This window comes from Lissotriton vulgaris, chromosome 4_1, assembly GCF_964263255.1.
Source record: "Lissotriton vulgaris chromosome 4_1, aLisVul1.2, whole genome shotgun sequence".
Lineage (NCBI taxonomy): Eukaryota > Metazoa > Chordata > Amphibia > Caudata > Salamandridae > Lissotriton > Lissotriton vulgaris.
In genome coordinates this window covers 2,008,530,819-2,008,553,673 of record NC_141691.1, presented here as the reverse complement: position 1 = coordinate 2,008,553,673, position 22,855 = coordinate 2,008,530,819, and the positions used below count along the sequence as shown (strand labels likewise).

Below are 22,855 nucleotides of genomic sequence, written 5' to 3'. Positions count from 1 at the left end.
AATCTGAAAGCAAAAGTGTAGTCCCTCCAGACCCTGGATGGACATGGGGGCAGAAGAGGAGTGTGAGAGCTGTTCCTTAAATATGACAGCCACTCCCCCACCTCTTTTTCCACCTAGCCTGTTAGAGGAACACATTTTGTACCCAGGGGGGATAGCCAGTGCAATGGCGGTCATGTTATCATCATTGAGCCAAGTTTCTGTTAGAAACAGCAAATCCCACTGGTGCTCTTCCAAAAGCAGCCAGATGTCAACGGCATGTTTTGCGAGGGATCTGCAATTCAGTAGTCCCGCTCTAATGTCTTTACTAATCGGTGGGTTGATGAAACGAGCAGCCCTTCTGCCGACTGGACTATCCAGTTGAAACCCACAGGTCTTGCAGACATATGGGGGATTGTGGGACCCAAGGTCAATGTTGTGAGAACATGTGTCGGCCAGAGTGTTTAGGGACCATAGGTTTTCACGCGTCCAAACAATCTTATCTATGTGTGCAGTCTTACCGGCAGAGTGCCCGGCCCCGGTCGCGGTCAGGTCGCGGACGGGCGCAGACGGGCGCAGACGGGCTTGCCTTCGGCGCGCAATCGGCGCGCCCGCTGCGCTCGTCCGCTGCGCTTCCGGAAATTGCACATATTTAGGTAGGGGCGAGTGATAGGGAGGGGGGCGTGGCCTGGTGTTGATGGGCGTGGCCTCAGTGTCCCGAAAATCGCGGCAACACAACAAATCCCGCCGCTGCCTCTAAGCTGCAGCGCGGTAAATGCCCAGAGCAGGTGTAAGTTTGTTTTAAAACACAATAATAACAAGTGCACAGCTCAAATTTTAAAAACCCGGCGTAGTGACCCTCCCGGCTTCCGCCTCAAGAGGTCTGATGTCAGGCAAGGCGCTAGCGAATCAGCGCGCTTTAAATGCTGGTGTGGAGGGGGCGTGGCCTGGTGTTGATGGGCGTGGCCTCAGTGTCCCGAAAATCGCGGCAACACAACAAATCCCGCCGCTGCCTCTAAGCTGCAGCGCGGTAAATGCCCAGAGCAGGTGTAAGTTTGTTTTAAAACACAATAATAACAAGTGCACAGCTCAAATTTTAAAAACCCGGCGTAGTGACCCTCCCGGCTTCCGCCTCAAGAGGTCTGATGTCAGGCAAGGCGCTAGCGAATCAGCGCGCTTTAAATGCTGGTGTGGAGGGGGCGTGGCCTGGTGTTGATGGGCGTGGCCTCAGTGTCCCGAAAATCGCGGCAACACAACAAATCCCGCCGCTGCCTCTAAGCTGCAGCGCGGTAAATGCCCAGAGCAGGTGTAAGTTTGTTTTAAAACACAATAATAACAAGTGCACAGCTCAAATTTTAAAACCCCGGCGTAGTGACCCTCCCGGCTTCCGCCAAGCTGTCCTTAAAACTTTATTTCTAACAACTGCAACGGATACGGGTGACCACCGCTAAGGGGAGACACTGCTGCACAATCGATACATGAGCAGTTGTTAATTAGTCATGCTGCAGATCATAAACCCACTGCTCAAACAAGGAGTCGGCCTCTACTCACTGTATCTACAAGCCTCGTGTTTTCAGCTTCTCCTGCTCTGGAAGCACTTGCCTTTATAGTGGGAAACCAACCTTTTCAACTTGAGGACACTATTGTTTGGGCTCAGATCAGCTTTAAAGGCTTCACGAAACCTCTAAAGCTAATGACATCCCACCTAAAATGTAATGAGAACGGTATACCCATATCTAGATGATTGAGTGTTAGCAAAGGTGTCTGCAGCCCCTCTCAGCAGTACTGCAGGTCTGTCTAGGATGAACTTAGTGCACAGTCTCAAGCAGGTTCCCTTCACAGCCACTCAAGTTGCAGCACTTTTTTTTAACTTGAATTGTTTGCACTGCATTAATACTAGCACATCCCTTTAATAAAATTAGAGAGCAAATAGACACCCTATGGGGGAGCTCTGGCAAGACAGGTGGATCACTGCATCTTGTAATATTGAGGGCAGGAATTACTTTACTACACGCTTTAATGAATGTGCCGCAGTCATGACTGCACTCCAGTTGCAAGGCATGCCTGCATTTTACTTCATTTAAACCTCCACGGACTGTTGTGGTTTCTGTAACCATGGCAGGATTGAGAGTTTTGTTTTATATGTATATAGCTGTAACTGCTAATAGTCATGAAGGGATGTAAACGAACGTTCATAAATACTGAAATATATCTGTGCTGCCTCCCAAAACATGCTTTATTTAAAGAAAAAATTAATTTTAAATGTCCGTTCTTAAAGTTTTCTTTTGGTCTTTTTAACCCCTTCACTGCGGCGGCTATTCCGCTGCAGTGCTAAGGGGGCGGGGCGGCCGCGCGGCGGCCGCATGCTGGTGACGGAACTGCTCCGTCACCAGCGTCGGTTGACCTGTGCTTGTGACGGAGCGGTTCCGTCATGGCCCGCCCCGCTCAATAGAACGTCAGCGCAGGCGCGCATTTCGCACCGCGCAGGCGCGCCGAGCGGGCCTTGACGGAACCGCTCCGTCATCAGCACAGGTCACCCGTAGCTGATGACGGAGCGGTTCCGTCATCAGCATTCAACGGGTTAAAGGGCTATTTAACTGAAACCTTCCCTAAACGTGGATTGTGCAGTTTAAGTCCTCTTATTATCTTAAACTTTTAGGAAGAACATCCGGAAGACATTGACAGCTGTCCCAGAGAAAATAATGTTAGAGGGATATGAGCTGCAGATCTCACACTGTGAATTAGATCGCCACCTGTTGTTGGGCTTGGACGATTTCATGTTGTTGTTGTCTTGGGAGAAGTCTTTGTAGTCACGAGATAGGTGACTCCTACCTTGGACGATAGTGCGCATGGGCATCGGCTCCAACCTTAGATTGTTTTTTTCCGCCACTGGGTTCGGATGAAACTTTTTCGCACCGGTTCGAAATGTACTTTTCAAGTAGTTTGACGCGTAAAAACGTTACCAAACAACTTTCAACATCAATAACTATAGATTCGACTTCATCAGCTCGATTCAGGTCGTCGTCCCGGGCCGTTGGGCCTATCCACGCGGTGAGGCCTACAACTCATGGAAAGGACGCCATTCAAGAGATGCCCACAGTGTGGAGCTAAATTTCCACACAGCGACCATCACGAGGTGTGTAACCTGTGCTTATTACCAGAATATGACGAATTGAGCTGTTCAGCCTGTGCATCCTTTCGAACCAAAAAGCCCATTCGAGATTGGAGGGCCAGTCGACTAAACGTGCAGAGAGCAGCTCCGGAACCGGTGGATATCTTCGACGAAGGTCCATGTGTCCCGGAGGAAGATTCCGATGATCTCCAGATCGTATCTGAGGCAGACAACTCCATACCATCAGGCCAACGCGCGTGTATGACTGCCCCTACCCCAGCCTCAACACATAAACCAATGGCAAAAGTCAAAACTCCGCCTTCGATGCCCAGTCACGACCGAAACCTTGCTTCGAAAGCCCTGCCATAGAGCCCGGCTCCGAAAAAAATATTAAAGCCTTCTGGTAGCTCCATACCGAGCAAACCGCACGTGCTGATACCACCAGCTCCGAAACCGAAAAAAGTCCTGGTTTCGAATCACACTCAGAAACCGTCTACTCCTAAAGACAAGACGGTTCCGAAAACATTAAAGCCTGTTTCCGACGCTTCCAAGCCGAACAAGACTGCTTCCACCCCGAAATCTTCGGTGCCGAAACCTACAAAGCCTGCTTCCGATGCCTCCAAGCCCATGAACCAGGCCTCGACTCCAAAGACATTACCTTCAGTGCCGAAAACTACGCCAAAGGACTCTATAACAGCTCCTAAGGCTAAAGACAAGCAAAAACCATGCCCAGAACTGAAAAAAATCAGCGCCGAAAGCAATTCCTCAAGAAGAGGATCTTTTTTCAACCTGATCCTTTGCAAAAAAGGATCTACATTGATCCAGAAACAGGACATGTTTCTACTATGCCACACAGGAAGTGGAAGTTGGATACAGCACCTACAACTCTAGTGCCTGTCAAGAAGGATTCTACCACATCACCTATGCACCCTTCTTCTCCTGTTCCTTCTCTTTCTCCTCCTCTTCCTTTAAACATTTCACCTCAAAATTCACCACAAAATTCTCCTCCTCATTCTTCACCACCACAGACACCTTCTCAGAATGATGAGTATAACCTATGGTACGGGGGAGACCCAGATGAGCCTTTCCCTACCCAAGTGCTGCACCAGACTGGGGGAACCCAAACCCGCAAGATGTGCAAGATTTCCCTGACCCACATACATACATATCCATCCAAACCAACTCCTCCAGAAGATATTAGTTTCAGACATTTACTCAATAGGGCTGCCATCTATCATGGTGTCACAATGCACTCAGATGAGTAAGAAGATTTTTTGCTAAATACTTTTGAACACTCCCAAAAGTCAGTTCAAAAACTACCTATGATTAAAGGGGTCATTAAGCATGCCCCAGAAGCGTTTAAAGATCCTGTACGAGCTAGGATCATAAACCCAAGAATAGAAAAAAGTACAGGCCTGCTCCTGGAGATCCTGCCTACATTAAAGGACAGCTACCCTTAAATTCCCTAGTCGTTTCAAACGCTAGAAAAAGAGCAAACTCACAAACATCAGGTGAGACACCACCTCCTGATAAGGAATCAAAGATAATAGACGCTTCAGGCAAGAGAATAGCTGCACAAGCTAGCAATACATGGCGCATATCTAACACACAAGCCCCCCTCGCAAGATACGACAGGGCTCATTATGATCAGTTAGAAACACTTTTACAAGATCTACCTGACCAATATAAAGCACAGGCAAATGACCTTATACAAGAGGGTCAGCTAATCTCAAATGCCTCACTCAAGTGCGCACTTGATGTAGCAGACACTGCATCTAGAGCAATAAACACTAGTGCCCTCCTTAGAAGACATGCGTGGCTACGCATTTCAGGATTTAAGCAAGAGGGTGCAAACAACCATCTTAAATCAGCCATTCAACCAACAGCAATTGTTTGGTCCAGAGGTAGACACAGCACTTGAGAAAACAAAGAAAGACACTAATACAGCCAAATCTATGGGAGCTCTGCAGTCCACCCAAGCAAGAGGCACCTTTCGTCGCTCCTTTTACAGAGGAGGCTCCAAACAAGCTGGAGCAGACAATTCAGCTTCCTTTAAAAACAATACACAAACATCCTCCAATGGAAGATATTTTAGAGGAAGCTATTGAGGTAACAACAACAAGGGAAGAGGTCGAGGTAATAACAACTGAACCTCCTCCACCACTAAACAGTGACTTCCTTCAGCTTCCCCAACAGCATTCCACTCCTGTAGGGGGGAGATTAACACAGTTCCTACCTGTCTGGAATTCCATTACAACAGACAAGTGGGTAAGACAGATTATCAGTATGGTTACTGCCTAGAGCTTACAGCTACCCCTCCACATATACCACCCAGACAGCGTCCAATGTCCACAGAGAGTCTAACGCTGCTCCAAAAAGAGGTACTCTCAGTGCTGCAAAAAGATGCCATAGAGTTAGTTCTGTTGCAGCATCAAGGAACAGGGGTTTACTCACTCTACTTCCTAATACCCAAAAAGGACAGGACACTAAGACCAATTTTAGACCTAAGGCCTCTCAATCTGTATATACACTCAGATCATTTTCACATGATCACTTTACAACAAGTGCTCCCATTGTTGCTACAAGGCGATTTCCTGACCACACTAGACCTAAAGGACGCCTACTTTCACATTCCCATACATCCTTCTCACAGGAAGTGTTCACAAAGTGCCTAGCAGTAGTAGCAGCACATCTCAGAAGGCAACATATCCACGTCTTCCCATACTTAGATGATTGGCTCATAAAAGCAAAGTCATTCAACTAGTGTGCTCAAAACACATCTCAAACAATTCAAACACTGCACAATTTGGGGTTCACAATCAACCACACCAAGTCACATCTCCAGCCCTCTCATGTGCATCAATACCTAGGGGCTACCATAAACACAAATACAGCTCTAGCTTAACGCAGCCCAGCCAGGAAACAGAGCATTCAAGCCTTAGTCACAAAGTTTCAAAACCAACACTCTCTCCCAGCCAGAGTGTTCATACAACTAATAGGCATTATGGCATCTTGCATTTTTATTGTACCATATGCAAGACTGCAAATGCGCCCATTACTTGAATGTCTAGCACATCAGTGGAATCGGGCACAAGGACAACTTGCAGACCTGGTGTTGGTGGACAGCCACTCACATCGCTCTCTGCAGTGGTGGAACACCAAAAACTTGTTCATACGGCAGCCATTCCTCGAACCTGTTCCACAGATAGTACTGACAACAGACGCATCCCTTACAGGATGGGGAGTCCATCTGCTCCACCATACAACTCAGGGAAAATGGACCGCTCAACAAAAGGTGTTTCACATCAATCACCTAGAGCTGCTAGCAATTTTCCTAGCACTGAAATCCTTCCAAGTACATGTACGGAACAAAGCTGTCTTGATCCGGACGGACAACATGACAGCCACGTACTACATTTAAAAACATGGAGGCCCACATTCCCTGCAGCTGTCCCAACTCGCACAAAACATTTGGAGATGGGCCATTCCACAAAAGATATATCTGCTTGCAGAACACCTTCCAGGAGTTCACAATCAGATAGCGGATCTGTTAAGTCGACGGACACAACAGATTCATCTGCAAGTTCTTCAACCATTCTTTCACAAGTGGGGTTATCCAGACATAGACCTGTTTGCCACACACGAGAAAGCAAAATGCCCAACCTTCGCCCCAGGTTTCCACACCCGCTGTCTAAGGGCAATGCAATATGGATGAACTTGTCAGGCAGATTTGCGTACACTTTTCTGCCAATCCCACTAATACCCATGCCCAGGCGCACTATCGTCCAAGGGAGGAGTCCCCTATCTCGTGACTACAAAGACTTCTTCCAAGACGACATCATGCAATCATCCGAGCCCAACACCAGGTGGCGATCTAATGCACAGTGTGAGAATCTGCAGCACTACATGCCAAGAACAGATGCATACTGGTATGTAGCATTTTCCTTGTCACTGCTACTTTAAGACACCCTGGCTCTTCCAGAGCCCCACAATGCATCAGTGACAGCCCTCCATTAATCTGTAGGGCCAAGAGTTAGCATAATGTTTGGTATTTTCCGGAACACGACGAATCCAGCTGCACAGCCTGTGCATCCTTTCGATCGAAAAAGACCATTCAAGATCAGAGGGCCCATCGACGCGATATGCAGAGATCAGCCCCATAACCGGTGGCTATCTTCGTCCATGCGTCCCAGAAGAAGATTCCGATCTCCAGATCGTATCTGAGGCAGAAGACTCCGATGACTCCATACCTTCGGGTCAACGTGTGAGTACCACTGCCCCTACCCCAGCTCAAACACCAAAATTGAAGGCAAAGGTCAACACTCCGCCTGCGAGGCCCAGTCGAGACTAAAAAAACACTTCGGAAGCCCCGCCATCGAGCCCGTCTCCGAAGAACATAATGAAGCCTTCCGGTAGCTTCATACCGAGCAAACTGCATGTACCGATACCACCTGCTCCCTCGGCACCGAAACAAAAAAGTCCCGGTTCCGAAAGACACTCCGAAACCGTCGACTCCGAGAGACAAAGCGGCTCCGAAAACAACAAAGCCTGTTTCCGATGCCCCAAAAAACAGCTTCCACTCCAAAGCCTATACCCTCGATGCCGAAACACACAAAGCCTGCTTCCAATGCTTCCAAGTCCACGAAACAGGCCTCGGCTCCAAAGACAATATCTTCAGTTCCGAAAAGTACGCAAAAGAACTCAACATCAGCTCCTAAGGCTAAAGACAAGCAACAAACAGGTTCAGAACCAGAAAAATCAGCGCCAAAGTCTGTGCCTCAAGAAGAGGAGCTTTTCCAACCAGATCCTTTGCAAAAAAGGATCCACATTGATCCAGAAACAGGACATGTTTCCACTACACCTTACAGGAAGAGGAAGTCAGATACAGCACCTACACCTCCAGTGCCTGTCAAGAAGGACTCTGACACATCACCTATGCACCCTTCTTCTCCTGTATCTCCTTCTCTTCCTTTAAACATTTCACCTCAAATTCTCCTCCTCATTCTCCACTACATACGCCTCTTCAGGATGTTGATGATGATGAGTATAGCATGGGGGGAGGGAGAGACCCAGATGACCCTTTTCCCTACCCAACAGGTTCACCAGAATGGGAGTATCCAAACCCACAGGATGTACCAGATATTCCTGACCCACATACATATCCATCTAAAGCTTCTCCTCCAGAAGATAATATTGGGCTGCCATCTATCACAATGTCACTATGCATTCAGCTGAGGCAGAGGAAGATTTTTTATTAGACACTTTTGAACACGCCCAAAAATCTATACAAATACTGCCAATGATTAAAGGAGTCATTAAGCATGCACCAGAAGTGTTTAAAGATCCTGTACGAGCTAGAATCATAAATCCAAGGATAGAGAAAAAGTACAGAGCGGCTCCTGGGGACCCTGCCTACATTAAAGGACAGCTACCCTTAGACTCCCTAGTAGTTTGAAACGCTAGGGAAAGAGCACATTCCCAAACATCAGGTGAAGCACCACCTCCTGATAAAGAATCAAAGATCATAGAGGCTTCAGGGAAAAGAATAGCTGCCCAAGCTAGCAATACATGGCGCATCGCTAACACACAGGCCCTCCCCTCCTCACAAGATAGGACAGTGCTCACTATGATCAGTTAGAGAAGCTCCTACAACATCTACCTGACCAATATAAGGCAGAAGCAAATGACCTGATACAAGAGGGTAAGCTTATATCAAATGCCTCCATTAAATGCGCACTTGATGTAGCAGACACTGCATCCAGGGCAATAAACACCAGTGTCCTCCTTAGACTTCACACGTGGTTACGCATTTCAGGATTTAAGCAAGAAGTGCAAACTACTGTCTTAAATCAACCATTCAACCAACAACAATTGTTTGGTCCAGAGGTAGACACAGCACTTGAAGAAATGAAGAAAGACACTGACACAACAAAGTCTGTAGGAGCTCTGCAGTCCACCCTTTTACCCGACGCTCCTTTCATCGCTCCTTCTACAGAGGAGGCTCCAAACAAGCTGGAGCAGACAATTGAGCTTCCTTTAAAACAAATACACAAACATCCTCCAATAGAAGATGCTTTAGAGGAGGCTACAGAGACAACAACAAGGGAAGAGGTTGAGGAAATAACAATAATCGAACCTCTCCCAACTCAAAACAGTGACTTCCTTCTGCTTCCCCAACATCATTCCACTCCTGTAGGGGCAGACTAACACAGTTCCTACCTGTCTGGAATTCCATCACAACAGACAAGTGGGTAAGACCAATTATCCAGTATGGTTACTGCCTAGAGCTTACCGCTACCCCTCCACATATAACACCCAGACAGCGTCCAATGTCTGCAGAACCTCTAACGCTGCTCCAACAAGAAGTTCTCTCATTGCTGCAAAAGATGCAATAGAGCTAGTTCTGTTGCAACATCAAGGAACAGGGGTTTACTCACTCCATTTCCTAATACCCAAAAAGGACGGAACACTAAGACCAATTCTATACTTAAGGCAGGGGTCTTCAAACTGTGGGGCGCGACCCCCAGGGGGGGCGTGGAGTGACGCAAAGGGGGTCGCGCCTTCACAGTCATACTTCTGCCTAGGCCCAAGGGCTTTAGCCCCCCCTCCTCCCCCATCGTGTGTTTCAGCCCAGCTGCTGCTGCAGAGCAACTCGAGTTGCTGGGGGTTCGGCTGGGGAGTGTCTGAAGTCATCTCCTGGCACCTCCAAGCTTTTCACAGGTCTTTAGAGACCATTTGCATATTTAACATGCCATTGTAAACTCGTTACTGCTGTCTCTTACACACTGAGCCTCAGACTTTATCTCCCAGCCCCTCACTACGTGTCAACAAATATTTAAACAGAACGAAAAAATCCTGCGTCGATCTACCCCCCACACCCCCCCCCCCATCCGCATTGAAGCCTACATGAAAAACTGACATTAACTGAATGCTGCGCATGAGGAAATCCATGATAAAAAGAACCTAATTTCAACTTACATATTTATTATTTTTAAAGAAGGTGCTCGAGCAAAAATAAATCATATACCCGGGTCACATATCGTGCCTTTTGTAAATATTTTGACGCATCATGCATTCTTGATATAGCGCCAAGTACTATTATTAACGATCCTAACACCTTTCTCTGTTTGCAAACGTCTGATATGCACCCTACGCACATTTCTTGCAGCTCTTAAGTGTGGTGGGCTTTGCTCCTGCTCAGCACCAATAGAAATTTAAAGTAGCATTACACATGTCCATAGCGGACTCACATTCGTGTCAAACTATCACTGAAAGGAAGATTTGTTTCGGCAAAATGTGCTCAAGAACCCTTAAGGAATTCTAGATTGGCACTGCCATCCCTGTGGACATTCTATTTGTTAAATTTTATGCCACTTGTGCATGTTTCCCACGGTTATTCGTTTCCGTAGTTACTTTTCGAGCAACATCTGTCTTAATTCTGCACTGCGTTGCCACTCACCTCCTTGTGTCTGGATGCATTCACTCTTTGGGTGGCTGTTCGTAACGGGCACATTTGTAGTTTAGGCTGAAGGCCGTGCAAGGGCCTTTTCAGTGGGCAATTTAACAATTCATGTGAATGGATGGATGCAAGGGTGGATGGATGAAGGATGGATGTATGGATGGAAGGATGAAAGTGTGGACGGATGAAGGATGGATGGATGGATGAAAGGGTGGATGAATGGATGAAAGGGTGGATGGACGGATGAAAGGGTGGATGGATGACGCATGGATGGATGAAAGGGTGGATGGATAAAAGATGGATGGAAGGATGAAAGGGTGGATGGATGTATGGAAGGATAAAAGGTTGAATGGATGAATGATGCATGGATGGATGTGTGAAAAGGTGGGGGGATGGGTGGATGGATGGATGAAAGGGTGGGTGGATGGATGGATGAAAGGGTGAATGGATGATGGATATATGAATGGATGGGAGGATGAAAGGGTGGATGGATGTGTGGATGGATAAAAGGTTGCATGGATGAATGATGGATGGATGTGTGAAAAGGTGGGTGGGTGGATGAATGATGGATGGATGGAAGGGTGGATGGATGAAGGATGGATGTATGGATGGAAGGATGAAAGGGTGGATGGGTGAAGGATAGATGGATGAAGGATAGATGTATGGATGTAAGGATGAAAGGGTGGACGGATGAAGGATGGATGGATGTATGGATGGATAAAAGGTTGCATGGATGGATAGATGTGTGAAAAGGTGGGTGGATGAACGATGGGTGGATGGATGAAAGGGTGGATGGATGTATGGATGAAAGGCTGGATGGATGTATGGATGGATAAAAGGTTGCATGGATGAATGTTGGATAGGTGTGTGAAAAGGTGGGTGGATGAATGATGGGTGGATGGATGGAAGGGTGGATGAATGGAAGGGTGGATGAATGGATGGAAGGATAAAAGGATGAATGGATGTGTGAAAGTGTCGGTGGATGAATGATAAATGGATGTGATGAGGTCTAACAGGCGCATTTATGGTTGTTAAAAGTTGATGATGAGGAGTACCAGTTTCTAGAAACTTTTGTCGGAAGGGGGTCCTTGCGCCTAAAAAGGTTTTACAAGGGGGTCTCGGCATCAAAAAGTTTGAAGACCTCTGACTTAAGGCCTCTCAATCTGTATATACACTCAGATCATTTTCACATGATCACTTTACAACAAGTGCTCCCATTGTTACAACAAGGTGATTTCCTAACCACACTAGACCTCAAAGATGCCTACTTCCATAGTCCCATACATCCTTCTCACAGGAAGTATCTCAGATTTGTACTAGAAGGACACCACTATCAGTTCAAAGTCCTTCCATTCGGGTTCCCAACTGCACCACAAGTGTTTACAAAGTGCCTAGCAGTAGTAGCAGCACATCTCAGAAGGCAACATATCCACGTCTTCCCATACTTAGACGATTGGCTCATAAAAGCCAAGTCATTCAATCAGTGTGTCCAACACACATCTCAAACGATTCAAACACTGCATGACTTAGGGTTTACAATCAAATACATCAAAGTCACATCTCCAGCCCTCTCATATACATCAATACCTAGGGGCTACCATACACACCGATACAGCTCTAGCTTATCCCAGTCCAGCCAGGATACAGAGTTTTCAAGCCTTAGTCACAAAGTTTCAAAACCAACACTCTCTCAGCCAGAGTGTTCATGCAACTAATAGGCATGATGACATCTTTCATTTTTATTGTACCATATGCAAGACTGCAAATACGCCCATTGCCGGAATTTCTAGCACATCAGTGGAATCAGGCACAAGGACAACTTAAAAACCTGGTGTTGGTGGACAGCCCCACTCATCGCTCCCTGCAGTGGTGGAACACCAAAAACTTGTACAGAGGTCGGCCGTTCCTCAAACCTGTGCCACAGATAGTACTGACAACAGACCCATCCCTTTCAGGATGGGGAGCCCATCTGCTCCACCATACAACTCAGGGAAAATGGACCGCTCAACAAAAGGCGCTTCACATCAATCACCTAGAGCTGCTAGCAATATTCCTAGCACTAAAATCCTTCCAAGTACATGTACAGAACAAAGCTGTCTTGATCTGGACGGACAACATGACAGCCATGTACTATATTCAAAAACAAGGAGGCCCACATTTCCTGCAACTGTCCCTGCTCGCTCAGAACATTTGGAGATGGGCCATTCTACAAAAGATATATTTGCTTGCAAAACACCTTCTAGGAGTTCACAATCAGATAGCAGATCTGTTAAGTCGACAGACACAACAGATTCACGAATGGGAACTGCATCTGCATGTTCTTCTACCATTCTTTCACAAGTGAGGTCATCCAGACATAGACCAATTTACCATACTCGAAAACGCAAAATGCCCAACCTTCGCCGCCAGGTTTCCACACCCGCTGTCCAAGAGCAATGTGATATGGTTGAACTGGTCAGGCAGATTTGCGTTCGCTTTTCCACCAATCCCATTAATACCACTAATAGTACGCAAGCTGAGACAACAATCTCTCAAATTGATCCCGGTAGCTCCCACATGGGCACGCCAACCATGGTTCACCACACTGCTAGAACTCTCTCTAGTTCCACACCAAAGACTGTGCCTGACACCATCCATGCTAACGCAGAACCATGGAGACATCAGACATCCAGATCTAAATCAACTGAATCTGGCGTTCTGGCTCCTGAAGACTGTTTGGTTACCTTAACCTAGCACCAAACTGTATGAATATCATTAAAGAAGCCAGAAGACCTACTACTAGAGCTTGCTCTGCTGCAAAATGGAAAAGATTTGCCATTTACTGCACTAATAATCAAATTGATCCTCTAGATGCTTCCATCCAGAATATCATCTGTTACCTTCTCCACTTACAAAGATATAATCTAGCATATTCATCTATACGTTTACATCTCACAGCAATTGCAGCATATCTACAAAATAGACAACATATGTTGTTATTTAGAGTACCTGCAATCAAAGCTTTTATGGAAGGATTAAAACAAATCATTCCTCCTAGGTTGCCACCCTCTCCAGTGTGGAACCTAAAAATTGTTCTTACCAGGCTCATAAGGCCCCTTCGAACCTTTACATAAGTGTGAACTGCAATTCCTTACATGGAAAACAGCTTTCCTTATTGCTATTACCTCTCTTAGGAGAGTTAGTGAGATTCAAGCTTTCACTATACTAGACCATTTTTACAATTACACCGTAACAAGGTGTTTCTACGAACTAATCCCAAATTCCATCCTAAAGTAATTACTCCTTTTCATCTAAATCAATCAGTAGAGTTGCCAGTGTTTTTTCAAAACCCAGACTCTGTAGCAGAAAGATCTCTACACACACTAGATGTAAAAAGAGCTCTTCACTATTACATTGATGGGACCAAATCCTTTCGCAAAACAAAGCAATTGTTTGTAGCTTTCTCTCCACCAGATAAAGGCAACCCATCTCTAAAGGTGGAATTGCAAGATGAATTGTAAAATGTATACAAATATGCTATCACAAAGCAAAACATACTTGAACAGTTCCTCCTAGAGCACACTCCACGCGCAAACTAGGAGCCTCCATGGCTTTCTTAGGGAACATTCCCCTTGAAGACATCTGCAAGGCCGCAACATGGTCTACAACACACATCTTCACTAAATACTACTGTGTTGATGTGCACGCCAAGCCGCAAGCTGCAGTAGGCCAGGCTGTCCTTAAAACTCTTTTTCAAACTACTGCAACAGATCCAGGTTACCACCGCTAGGGGAGACACTGCTGTACAATTGATGCACAGTGTGAGATCTGCAGCTCATATGCTTCGAACGGAAAATGCTACTTACCAGTATGCATCTGTTCTTGGCATGTAGAGCCGCAGAGTCTCACACGCCCACCCGCCTCCCCGGAGCCTGTATCTGTTCCAGTTCTATCTTAATTAGATACACATACATGGACATCCCTTTTTCTATTTCTACTAACTCCATCATTTCCCATCATGGCGAAAAACAATCTAAGGATGGAGTCGATCCCCATGCGCACTATCGTCCTAGGGAGGAGTCACCTATCTCGTGACTACAAAGACTTCTTCCAAGATGACGACAACATGCAATAATCCGAGCCCAACACCAGGTGGCGATCTAATGCACGGTGTGAGACTCTTCAGCTCTACATGCCAAGAACAGATGCATACTGTTTCCCATAATAATAAATATACACGTATATGTATGTCTTCATTTGTTTCTTTTTCTTTTGCATCTTGCCTTTTGTGGGTTAATCTGTTGCCAGTGATTTTCATAACCGAAACAATGCTTGGTGAGATGTTGTTTAAATAGGGGCCAGCCCAGAATGCTAGAGAAGTCATACTTAAACTTAAAAGCAGCTTATCCTGCAATTAAGGTATCGCGTTTAGCTTCAAGTAGAAGTAATGTTCTGTGCACTGATGGCAGATGCTTCCCACAAACATATTGTGGCTCCTCCATTGCCATGTAGTACAATAGTGTCCTTGTTGAGGGAAAGCCAATGCTTTTCTCACCCACAGCTTGCTGTTGGGTTTGATCACAGATAACAATACTTACTCTTCTCCCTCTCTCCTTCTTGCCAGATCCTGCAGCGGCGAGCCACCCCACATCCAAATGAGTTAAAAATGATGAAGGATAACATTGAGGGACGGCGCAATGAGCCCTACTTTGCCAAGCCTGATACTGAGCTGGAGTCTCCCAATGAAGAGGTAATGCTTCAACTTACCATGCTTTTTTCCATACATTGGGTCTGGTGCTGTTCTTTTTAGTCCAGTCAAAGCTGACTGTAGCATTGAACTATTTTCAGGAATCATGTGTTCTACTCCTCGGAAATGGAGGTTTCACACTGTGATTTAGATAGCTCAAGTTTGATTGTGGCATATCAGCCTATTAAGAACTCCGTGGCATATTCTTTAAGGTAAAATGTATTTTTTTAACCCTGTTTTGGCCAGATTTGTATTATGGGCCACTCGCTTTGCAAAACGCTCTGTAGAAGTGGACTTGTCCATTCACATTAGAAAAAAGATGGAAATTAGATGTTTCTTCTCATGATAGATTTGGAAGCTTAGGACACAGGGTGAATCGGTGTGTAGAATCTAGGACGATCTCCCCTATACATAGCCAGGATTATACAGCCTTAGAAGCATGAATCTTGGACAATTAGAAGAGGAATCATAAGCAGGAGTTTAGTGGAAAAAGCTATTTTTTAAACACTTTACTTAAACGTAAGATAGTTATGTTCTTCTCTGGGAAATCTTACTTATTTAGTCCTAAGCACTGAATAGTTCCATCCACGTATGAAAAGCCATTTTTTTCCAGAAGCAGGTTATTTTTAACCACCTATTAAAACAAGCATTTACAATGCAACGGTTTCGCCTTTGGAAAAGTTTGAGCTATTGGCATTATGAATGACAAACTTTTTATTTGTTAGTTTTGAAAACAGATAAATAAATGGCATTGTCATTTACAATGGCAATAGCTTAATCTCTCGCAAATGCGATTTGTATTGCAACTATTTCACTTATCATTTTGCACTACAATGAAAACTGGCTTGTGCATTTACTCCTGCAGAAGAGTATCAAGAGGAGAGGCCCTGTTGCAGACCCATGACACGTTTTATGGATTGACAACTATGCTGAATGCCGGAACGCTTGCGCGCTGGAATGCTTCCTAAATGAACATGAAAGCCAATCCGCGCGCGCGGAATGTTGTCAGGAGCACACGACATGGATGTTCGTGAGGACGAGTACACGAATGCAATGCAGTCCAGGTTGTCTTTCTGAAGGGTAAAGAGATTAACCAATCAGAAGGGAGATCGGACACTAAAAAGTTAAAAATGCACGATGTCGCGGTACCTACCATTAGAAAATACCCTTTAGAGATTTTACTAAAGAACACAGTCTGTAGCTTAGTTATCTATCACTGAGAATGTACATATACAGGGTAAACAAACACATCTGAAGTATATAAGCAAACGGGGGCTAGGACAAGCTTTTAAAAGGAGTAGCCCTGCCTTTCTAATTGTTAGGTGCCAGCGCTAATTGACCGGGCTGTGCACTCAAGTGGTCGCCAGCTGTGCTTGTTTCCACGGAAGGAGACCCGCTTCTGCGTGTTTCGTTTAAGAGCGTCTTGTCGTAAAGTACTTCTCGGCATAGTTCAGCTTTGCACACGATGGGGACATTTTCCAGCCGCCCAGACTTTTATGTACTCTTTAGAATTAAGGCGTTGCCTTTATAAATAAATATAAAGGAAATAAGGGGGTGCCTGTGTATATCTCTCTAATTGCAGGTCAGGCTGCTTGAAAGCACAGGTCACCCAGAGTAAGCCCAGTCTTATTTTGTGGAGAGTGCCGTGAAATGTACTGAATAAGGGTGCACTTCAAAAGACAGGCTGTAGTGCTTAGTGGCGTCACTCGTACACCTGCATTTGACGAGCATACATGGAAAAATGGAATAGGCACTTAAACACTACTAGAACAACAGACAACACGCATTCAGCTTTGAACACATGCTAGTGGCACAATAAAAATACCCCCCTCACCGCCAAGGTGATGAGCCCACCCCCGAGTCACCCATATCTCACAGCTATTCGTTGACCTTGGCCTCAATGCCGCGACCCTTCATGGGTCGTTGGCCCCTCCTTGGCCCAGGGGCTTGCATTACTCACCTGATGCGTGCAATAGATCCTGATGAGAGGCGGTGTACGAGATAAAACAGTTTGAGCTGGGGGCATGGTGAACTTCATCCTGTCAGTATAAAGGAACTTTCGTTTACAGCCTCCAATCCACTAAACAGGCACAAAGCAATCTGGCAGCTCTCTGCAAACTCTCCCTGTCAATCAATCAATAACAATCACCCAATGCAATCCATCGGAGGAAAAATCAACCATCAAAGAAAAAGTTTCGGCAGTGGTTCTTTGGAAGGGCTGCGAAATAATTAGCCTGCCCACGGCTCCTGCAGCACCCTCCTCTTACCTTGCTGACTGTGTGCTGCTTCTAGGCGCATCACCAAGATCCAGAGACAGAAATAGGATTTCATTGGAACACGAAGTAGCATTGTGAGCAAGTGCTTGGAAGAGACTTCTTTCTGTTGTTATGTTTGCTTGATTTACTCCCCTGTTCTTCTTGCACGTGCAACCGGACCAAAACAACCGTGCGCGGAAAGCTGTGGTGCAGGGGGGCAGCTGGTGGGGACGGATCCGAGCAGAGACTGCTCAACAGCTCTCTCCTGCAGAGCTGTGGCAGAAGCTGCAGCGCGCCGGCAGATGCTGCCAAGAAGCACGTCCAGCAGGCAGCCAGCGCTGCAAGCACGGGGTCCGGCTACACCCCCCTGTGACCATTGGCTGATTGGGACAAGAGAGGCATCGCTGTCCCCGTCCTCTCCACAAGGCAAGACGTCCCCACCGACCTCCCATTAGTAAAGTGCCTTCAATGGTGCAGCAGTGCTATTGATGGGCCGCAGTTCCCATGTCGGTCAGAAAACAGATTTGCTGTGGGAGGGGAGGGGGAGGCGGGGATCTGCTGTGGGAGGGGAGGGGGAGAGCGGAGGCGGTGTTACAACGGCATCGGAACCGGCTGCGGCTCGGGAGGCGGGGATCTGCTATGGGAGGGGAGGGGGAGGCGGGGATCTGCTGTGGGAGGGGAGGGGGAGAGCTGAGGCCGTGTTACAACGGCATCGGAACCGGCTGCGGCTCGGGAGGCGGGGATCTGCTGTGGGAGGGGAGAGAGAGGCGAGGATCTGCTGTGGGAGGGGAGAGGGAGGCGGGAATCTGCTGTGGAAGGGGAGAGGGAGGCGGGGAGAGCGGGGATCAGCTGCGGCTCGGGAGGCGGGGATCTGCTGTGGGAGGGGAGGGAATGCTGCAAAGACAATGAGACACAAGGGTTGTTTTGCTTCTGTGGGAGGGGAAGGGGACACGGACGGCCGGCGGGAAACGTGCACAGGACAGCGAGGAGGGGGGAGGGGGGACGGCGGGAGGAGGGACACAGAGTAAGGCAGGACAGCAGCAAGCACGGCCCGGCCGGACCAGATTCGGGGGCGTTCCCGGCTTTTGGCTGACGTATCATGACGTAGCCAAAAGCCAAAGATTCTCGGGAACGCCCCCGAATCTGGTCCAGCCATGACGGACGCCTCTCTGTTCCAATGGCTAGCCTCCATTTATGGAGCTAGCCAATGGGACAGGGGGGCGTATTCCAGAGTCACTATACTGAAATCAAGAGATTTCTCTGGAGGCGGAGCTTACAGCTCCGTCCCCCAGCGAAACCTAAAAAGGCTATGTTGATCAATTTTCTCCTATTTACTTTGAAAAGAAAAGTTTTAAATAAATGAAAATAGTCACTAGAAAAAACTGTTTCACAAAGCTTTTTTATAGGATGGGTGAGAGAAAATAAGGTCAACGTACCCTAATAGGCTGAAGCCTGAAAGGCTGGCAAAGCTGCTGCCACACTTTCAAGGAACAGCATACCACAGGGATCCCTTCATGTCTAATAGATGGCAGTTGAGCTAAATCTCTTTTCAGAGATGAAGGATCATGGTAGAACTGAGGTTTATTCCTATTTCTCTTTATCTGGGGAGGAGGGAATAGAATAGATTCTGTAGAAACATGTGACCTGCTTGAGCATATCTTCTGGAATATGTGCCGAAAATATTTTGTAAAATTAACGTCTAGACCTCTAGGTAACCTCATGGCAGTAATGGAAATGTTCCTTTAAAATGCTGCAGTATTGGCTCTATCTCTTGTTGATAGATCTCTGTGCCTACCAAACAAAGTTTTGTTGACATTGTGGTATCATAACAGAGTAAAGGAAACAATACTCAAAGATATGTACAGTTTTGGAGTGGCTAGCCTCGTTTGTACTGTGCCATAGTTTGCAAAAAGGTGGTCAATCTACCTAATGTTGTTGATTTTTATATAGGTAGGATTTTAAACATTGCGTAACGTCCAGAGAAGATAAAGACCTTACTGATGGAGAAGAGGTTTTCTGGAGGAAAGTTAGAAGGGTAGTAATCTGGTTCACGTGAAAATAAGATGCCGCTTGAGGGAGGAAACTGGGATGGATTCTCATTGCAAACAGATCTTTGTGGAAAACCATATACAGTTCTTTGCTGTATAGGGCCTGAATCTCACTAACCTTATTGGTGGAGGTTATGGCCACTAGAAAGACAGTATTCCACAAAATATGTTGTAAAGTAACATTATGGATAGGCTCAAGTAAAAGATACATTCAGTTAGAAAGGATCACGTTAAGCTTCCGAGGAGGAGAAGACCTCCTTAGGTTATGGTAAAGCTTCTTAAATCCTTCTATGAAGACTTTGACAACTAGACTTTTGATGTTTTTTTTTTTAAAGATTTGTGAAAGACTTGTTTTGTAAGCGAGAATAGTGGCTAAAAACCTTTACTGACAAAAACTGCAGTCCACTCTTCACTACATCAAGAAGGATCCCAAACTTCTGAATTTGAGGTTTTACACTAATAGCCAGATTAATGTTTGTTTGTAAAACACTCTTAGCAGTAGATAGTACTTAAAATGTAGTATTTTATGGGCACTTCAGACTTTTCATGAATACATATAATTTACGTATAAGCAATTAAGAAATATGAAGCTTGGAGAATACATCAGTTTGGAGAAGGTGAAAAGATGAGTTGTAAACAGCGAGTTAAAAATATATACAGCAGAGAGAAAGTTTGGGTCAGTGGTTGTCAGTCTTTCAGTTATCTGCACCAGTGGCGGGTGGCTATATGTCTAGTCATTGTTTAGTTCCAAGAGCTGCACCAAAATTTATAAGCTGGTTGGGTTTCAGAAAGTCCTTGGTTATTATGCCAGTTGGCACATCATACCACCTTTAAATTGTCCCTCGTGAAACCTGTGAGCCTACTTTCTGGGTTTTTTCGTTGGGTGTTGCATGTGGTCGGCTACTCTTATTTGATTTAGCTGTATTGGTTCTCTTGTGTAACTAAAAGGGTACTTGTCCCCTGTTGACTTCAGTCCTGCTGTTTGCCATCCTTTTGACGTGAGAGTACACACTTCGTCCAGGGATTGAGATGTTCTTGTGATTTTCTATGCATCGTGACTCCCACAAAGGTATCTCATTATGGTTACTGATGTTCCGATGCCAGTTTGATAAATTGTGTTCCAGATTGTTTTTCTGCTAATTGTAATGTGCATCTGAAAGAAACAGGTTAGTGTTAGATTCCTTACCTTAGATTATCCCCAGGCGTCAGACTGGATCCGGAAAGTTTTTCGTCAGCAGTACCCCTGCGCGTCAGTAGGCATCGTCTGCTGCTCCACGTCGGTCGTCTGCGTCATGAGCGCCGGGATGACGTCGTCGGAGTACTTTGACGCCGCCCTCACGCGCTGACGTCAGTTCTTCTTTTTTCCGTGCCATCAAGCGCAATTCTGGGAAGAGCAGTACTTCTAGTAATTGTTTGACTAACTTTTTTGATCTGTTGTGGATCTCTTTTCGAGTTGACTTCGACTCCTGGTGCCGTAGGGATGCCTGGCTTCAAGCCTTGCGACGCCTGTCACCGCCTGATGTCTGTGACAGACCTCCACTGTCTGTGTCTCTACTGCCTCTGGGCCGACCACGACAAGTCGTGCCCCCACTGCCGGGCCTTGACCTCGAAAGATAGGCGGGAGCGGTCCCGTAAGCTACTCGAGATCCAGCAGTCTGCTCCGCGCTGCTCAAGGTCCTGGTCGAGGAGGAAGTTGAGGGACCGGTTGCGGAGCTGTAGTCGTCACCACTCGTCGAGCCATCACTGCTCGTCGGGCTCCAACTCCTTCGGTAAGTTGAGGCCCTCTAAAAATAAGTCGAAGAGGCGACATCGCTCTTCCGACTCCCCTCGCCGACGCGGCTGAGGGTTCAGGTGACACCACCCGCACGGCTCTGCCGGAGCTGCGGGTGTCGCATCCGGCCCCATACCCTCCGGTCCCTGGGCTGCATGCAACGCCGGAAGAGATACGTGATTTCCTTGGGGCCGTGGGGACTCACTTCCTTCCGTTGAGGCCTGTCGGCGCGCCTTCGGGCCCCGCAGACCCGACTAGGGACCCTGACGGGCCGGCGGCTTCGACCCCGGCGCCGTCAGGTGCTTCGGCTCCCGTGCTGTCGCCGACTTCGGTCCCGATGTCGCAGGGCCCCGAGGGATCCAGGCCTGGATCCCGGTCGACGCCAGTTGACCTCACGACTCCTCCGCTGGCGACGACCCCGATTGTGTTGCTCCCGGCGACATCTTCAGAGGACTCCGTCCCCAGTTTCAACCCCGGTCCGGGTCCAGCATCGGAACGGCACCGCTCGGCGCCATCTCCAGCGTCGATGGGTGATGCTTTCACCTACAACCCGGCTCCGTCATTCCTGCCTGTTTATCAGGACACGGATGAGGGGGGAGGACTGGGAGAGGTCTGAGGACCCTCTGGCACAACCGTGCCAGTTAAGTCAGGACTGGGCAGATGAGTTGGGTGAGGCAAGTGGTCTGGACACATCGCCCAACACTGGTTTCATCTCTCCTCCCTTCCATGGCCGTGAGGACTAATCTCCTCACTGAGGTGCTGGGTTTGATCAGTTTGGGAAGAAACTGTTCTCCTCATTGAGTTTGGGGTTGCGGTCTATCAACACTGCTTGCCTATGGGCCTTAGCACCCACTCTGTGTGGGACAGGGTTGCGGACGTGCTGCCCCAGTGTCCGAAGGAGGCCCAGGCACGGCTCGCCCAGGCACTTGCTGAGGGGCGGGATGCAGCACGATACTCCATCAGATGTGGACTTGACACCATGGACTCGCTGGGCAGAGCGATTTACATGACAGTGGCAATCCGACGCACACGCCTAGCTGAGGTCCGCCAATTTTTCAGGGGATATCCAGGCCACACTCATGGACATGCCCTTTGATGGCCGTCTCCTTTTTGGCGGCAAAGCAGACAGTGCGCTTGAGCGACTCCAGGGCTGGGGCCAAGTCCTTGGGCCTGTCGGGCCAGCGCCAGAAGACTTCTGCTTTTTGCCCCTTTCGTGGCCAAGGAAGGGGTGCCCCCACACATCCAGCCAGCCACTGGCCGTAGAACCAACCTCAACGCGGTTGCGGACGTGGTAACCGCCGTGGCGGTGCCAGGGGACAACGGCAAGGTCAGTCCCCATCCACTCCCGCAGCATCTGCCTCAAAGCCTTCCTAATCTTAGCTTTCAGCCCATTCGACGCCAGTGGGGGGCAGGGTCTGCCATCACCTCCTCCACTGGCGCTCCATCACGTCAGACAGGTGGGTGCTGCAAATTCTGCGATGGGGCTACTCCATCCCCTACGAGGCGAC

General features: G+C 47.4%; 1 protein-coding gene across 24 annotated transcripts in view; it reads left to right on the top strand.

Annotated features, from left to right (window-relative positions):
* SCRIB (scribble planar cell polarity protein) overlaps positions 1-22,855 on the top strand; it is a 668,035-nt gene that overhangs the window by 329,811 nt on the left and 315,369 nt on the right. For all 24 annotated transcript variants that reach the window (XM_086966382.1, XM_086966383.1, XM_086966358.1 and 21 more), the window contains exon 13: positions 15,151-15,276. In XM_086966382.1, the coding sequence (XP_086822508.1) occupies positions 15,151-15,276 (126 nt within the window). The remainder of the gene's footprint in view (positions 1-15,150; positions 15,277-22,855) is intronic.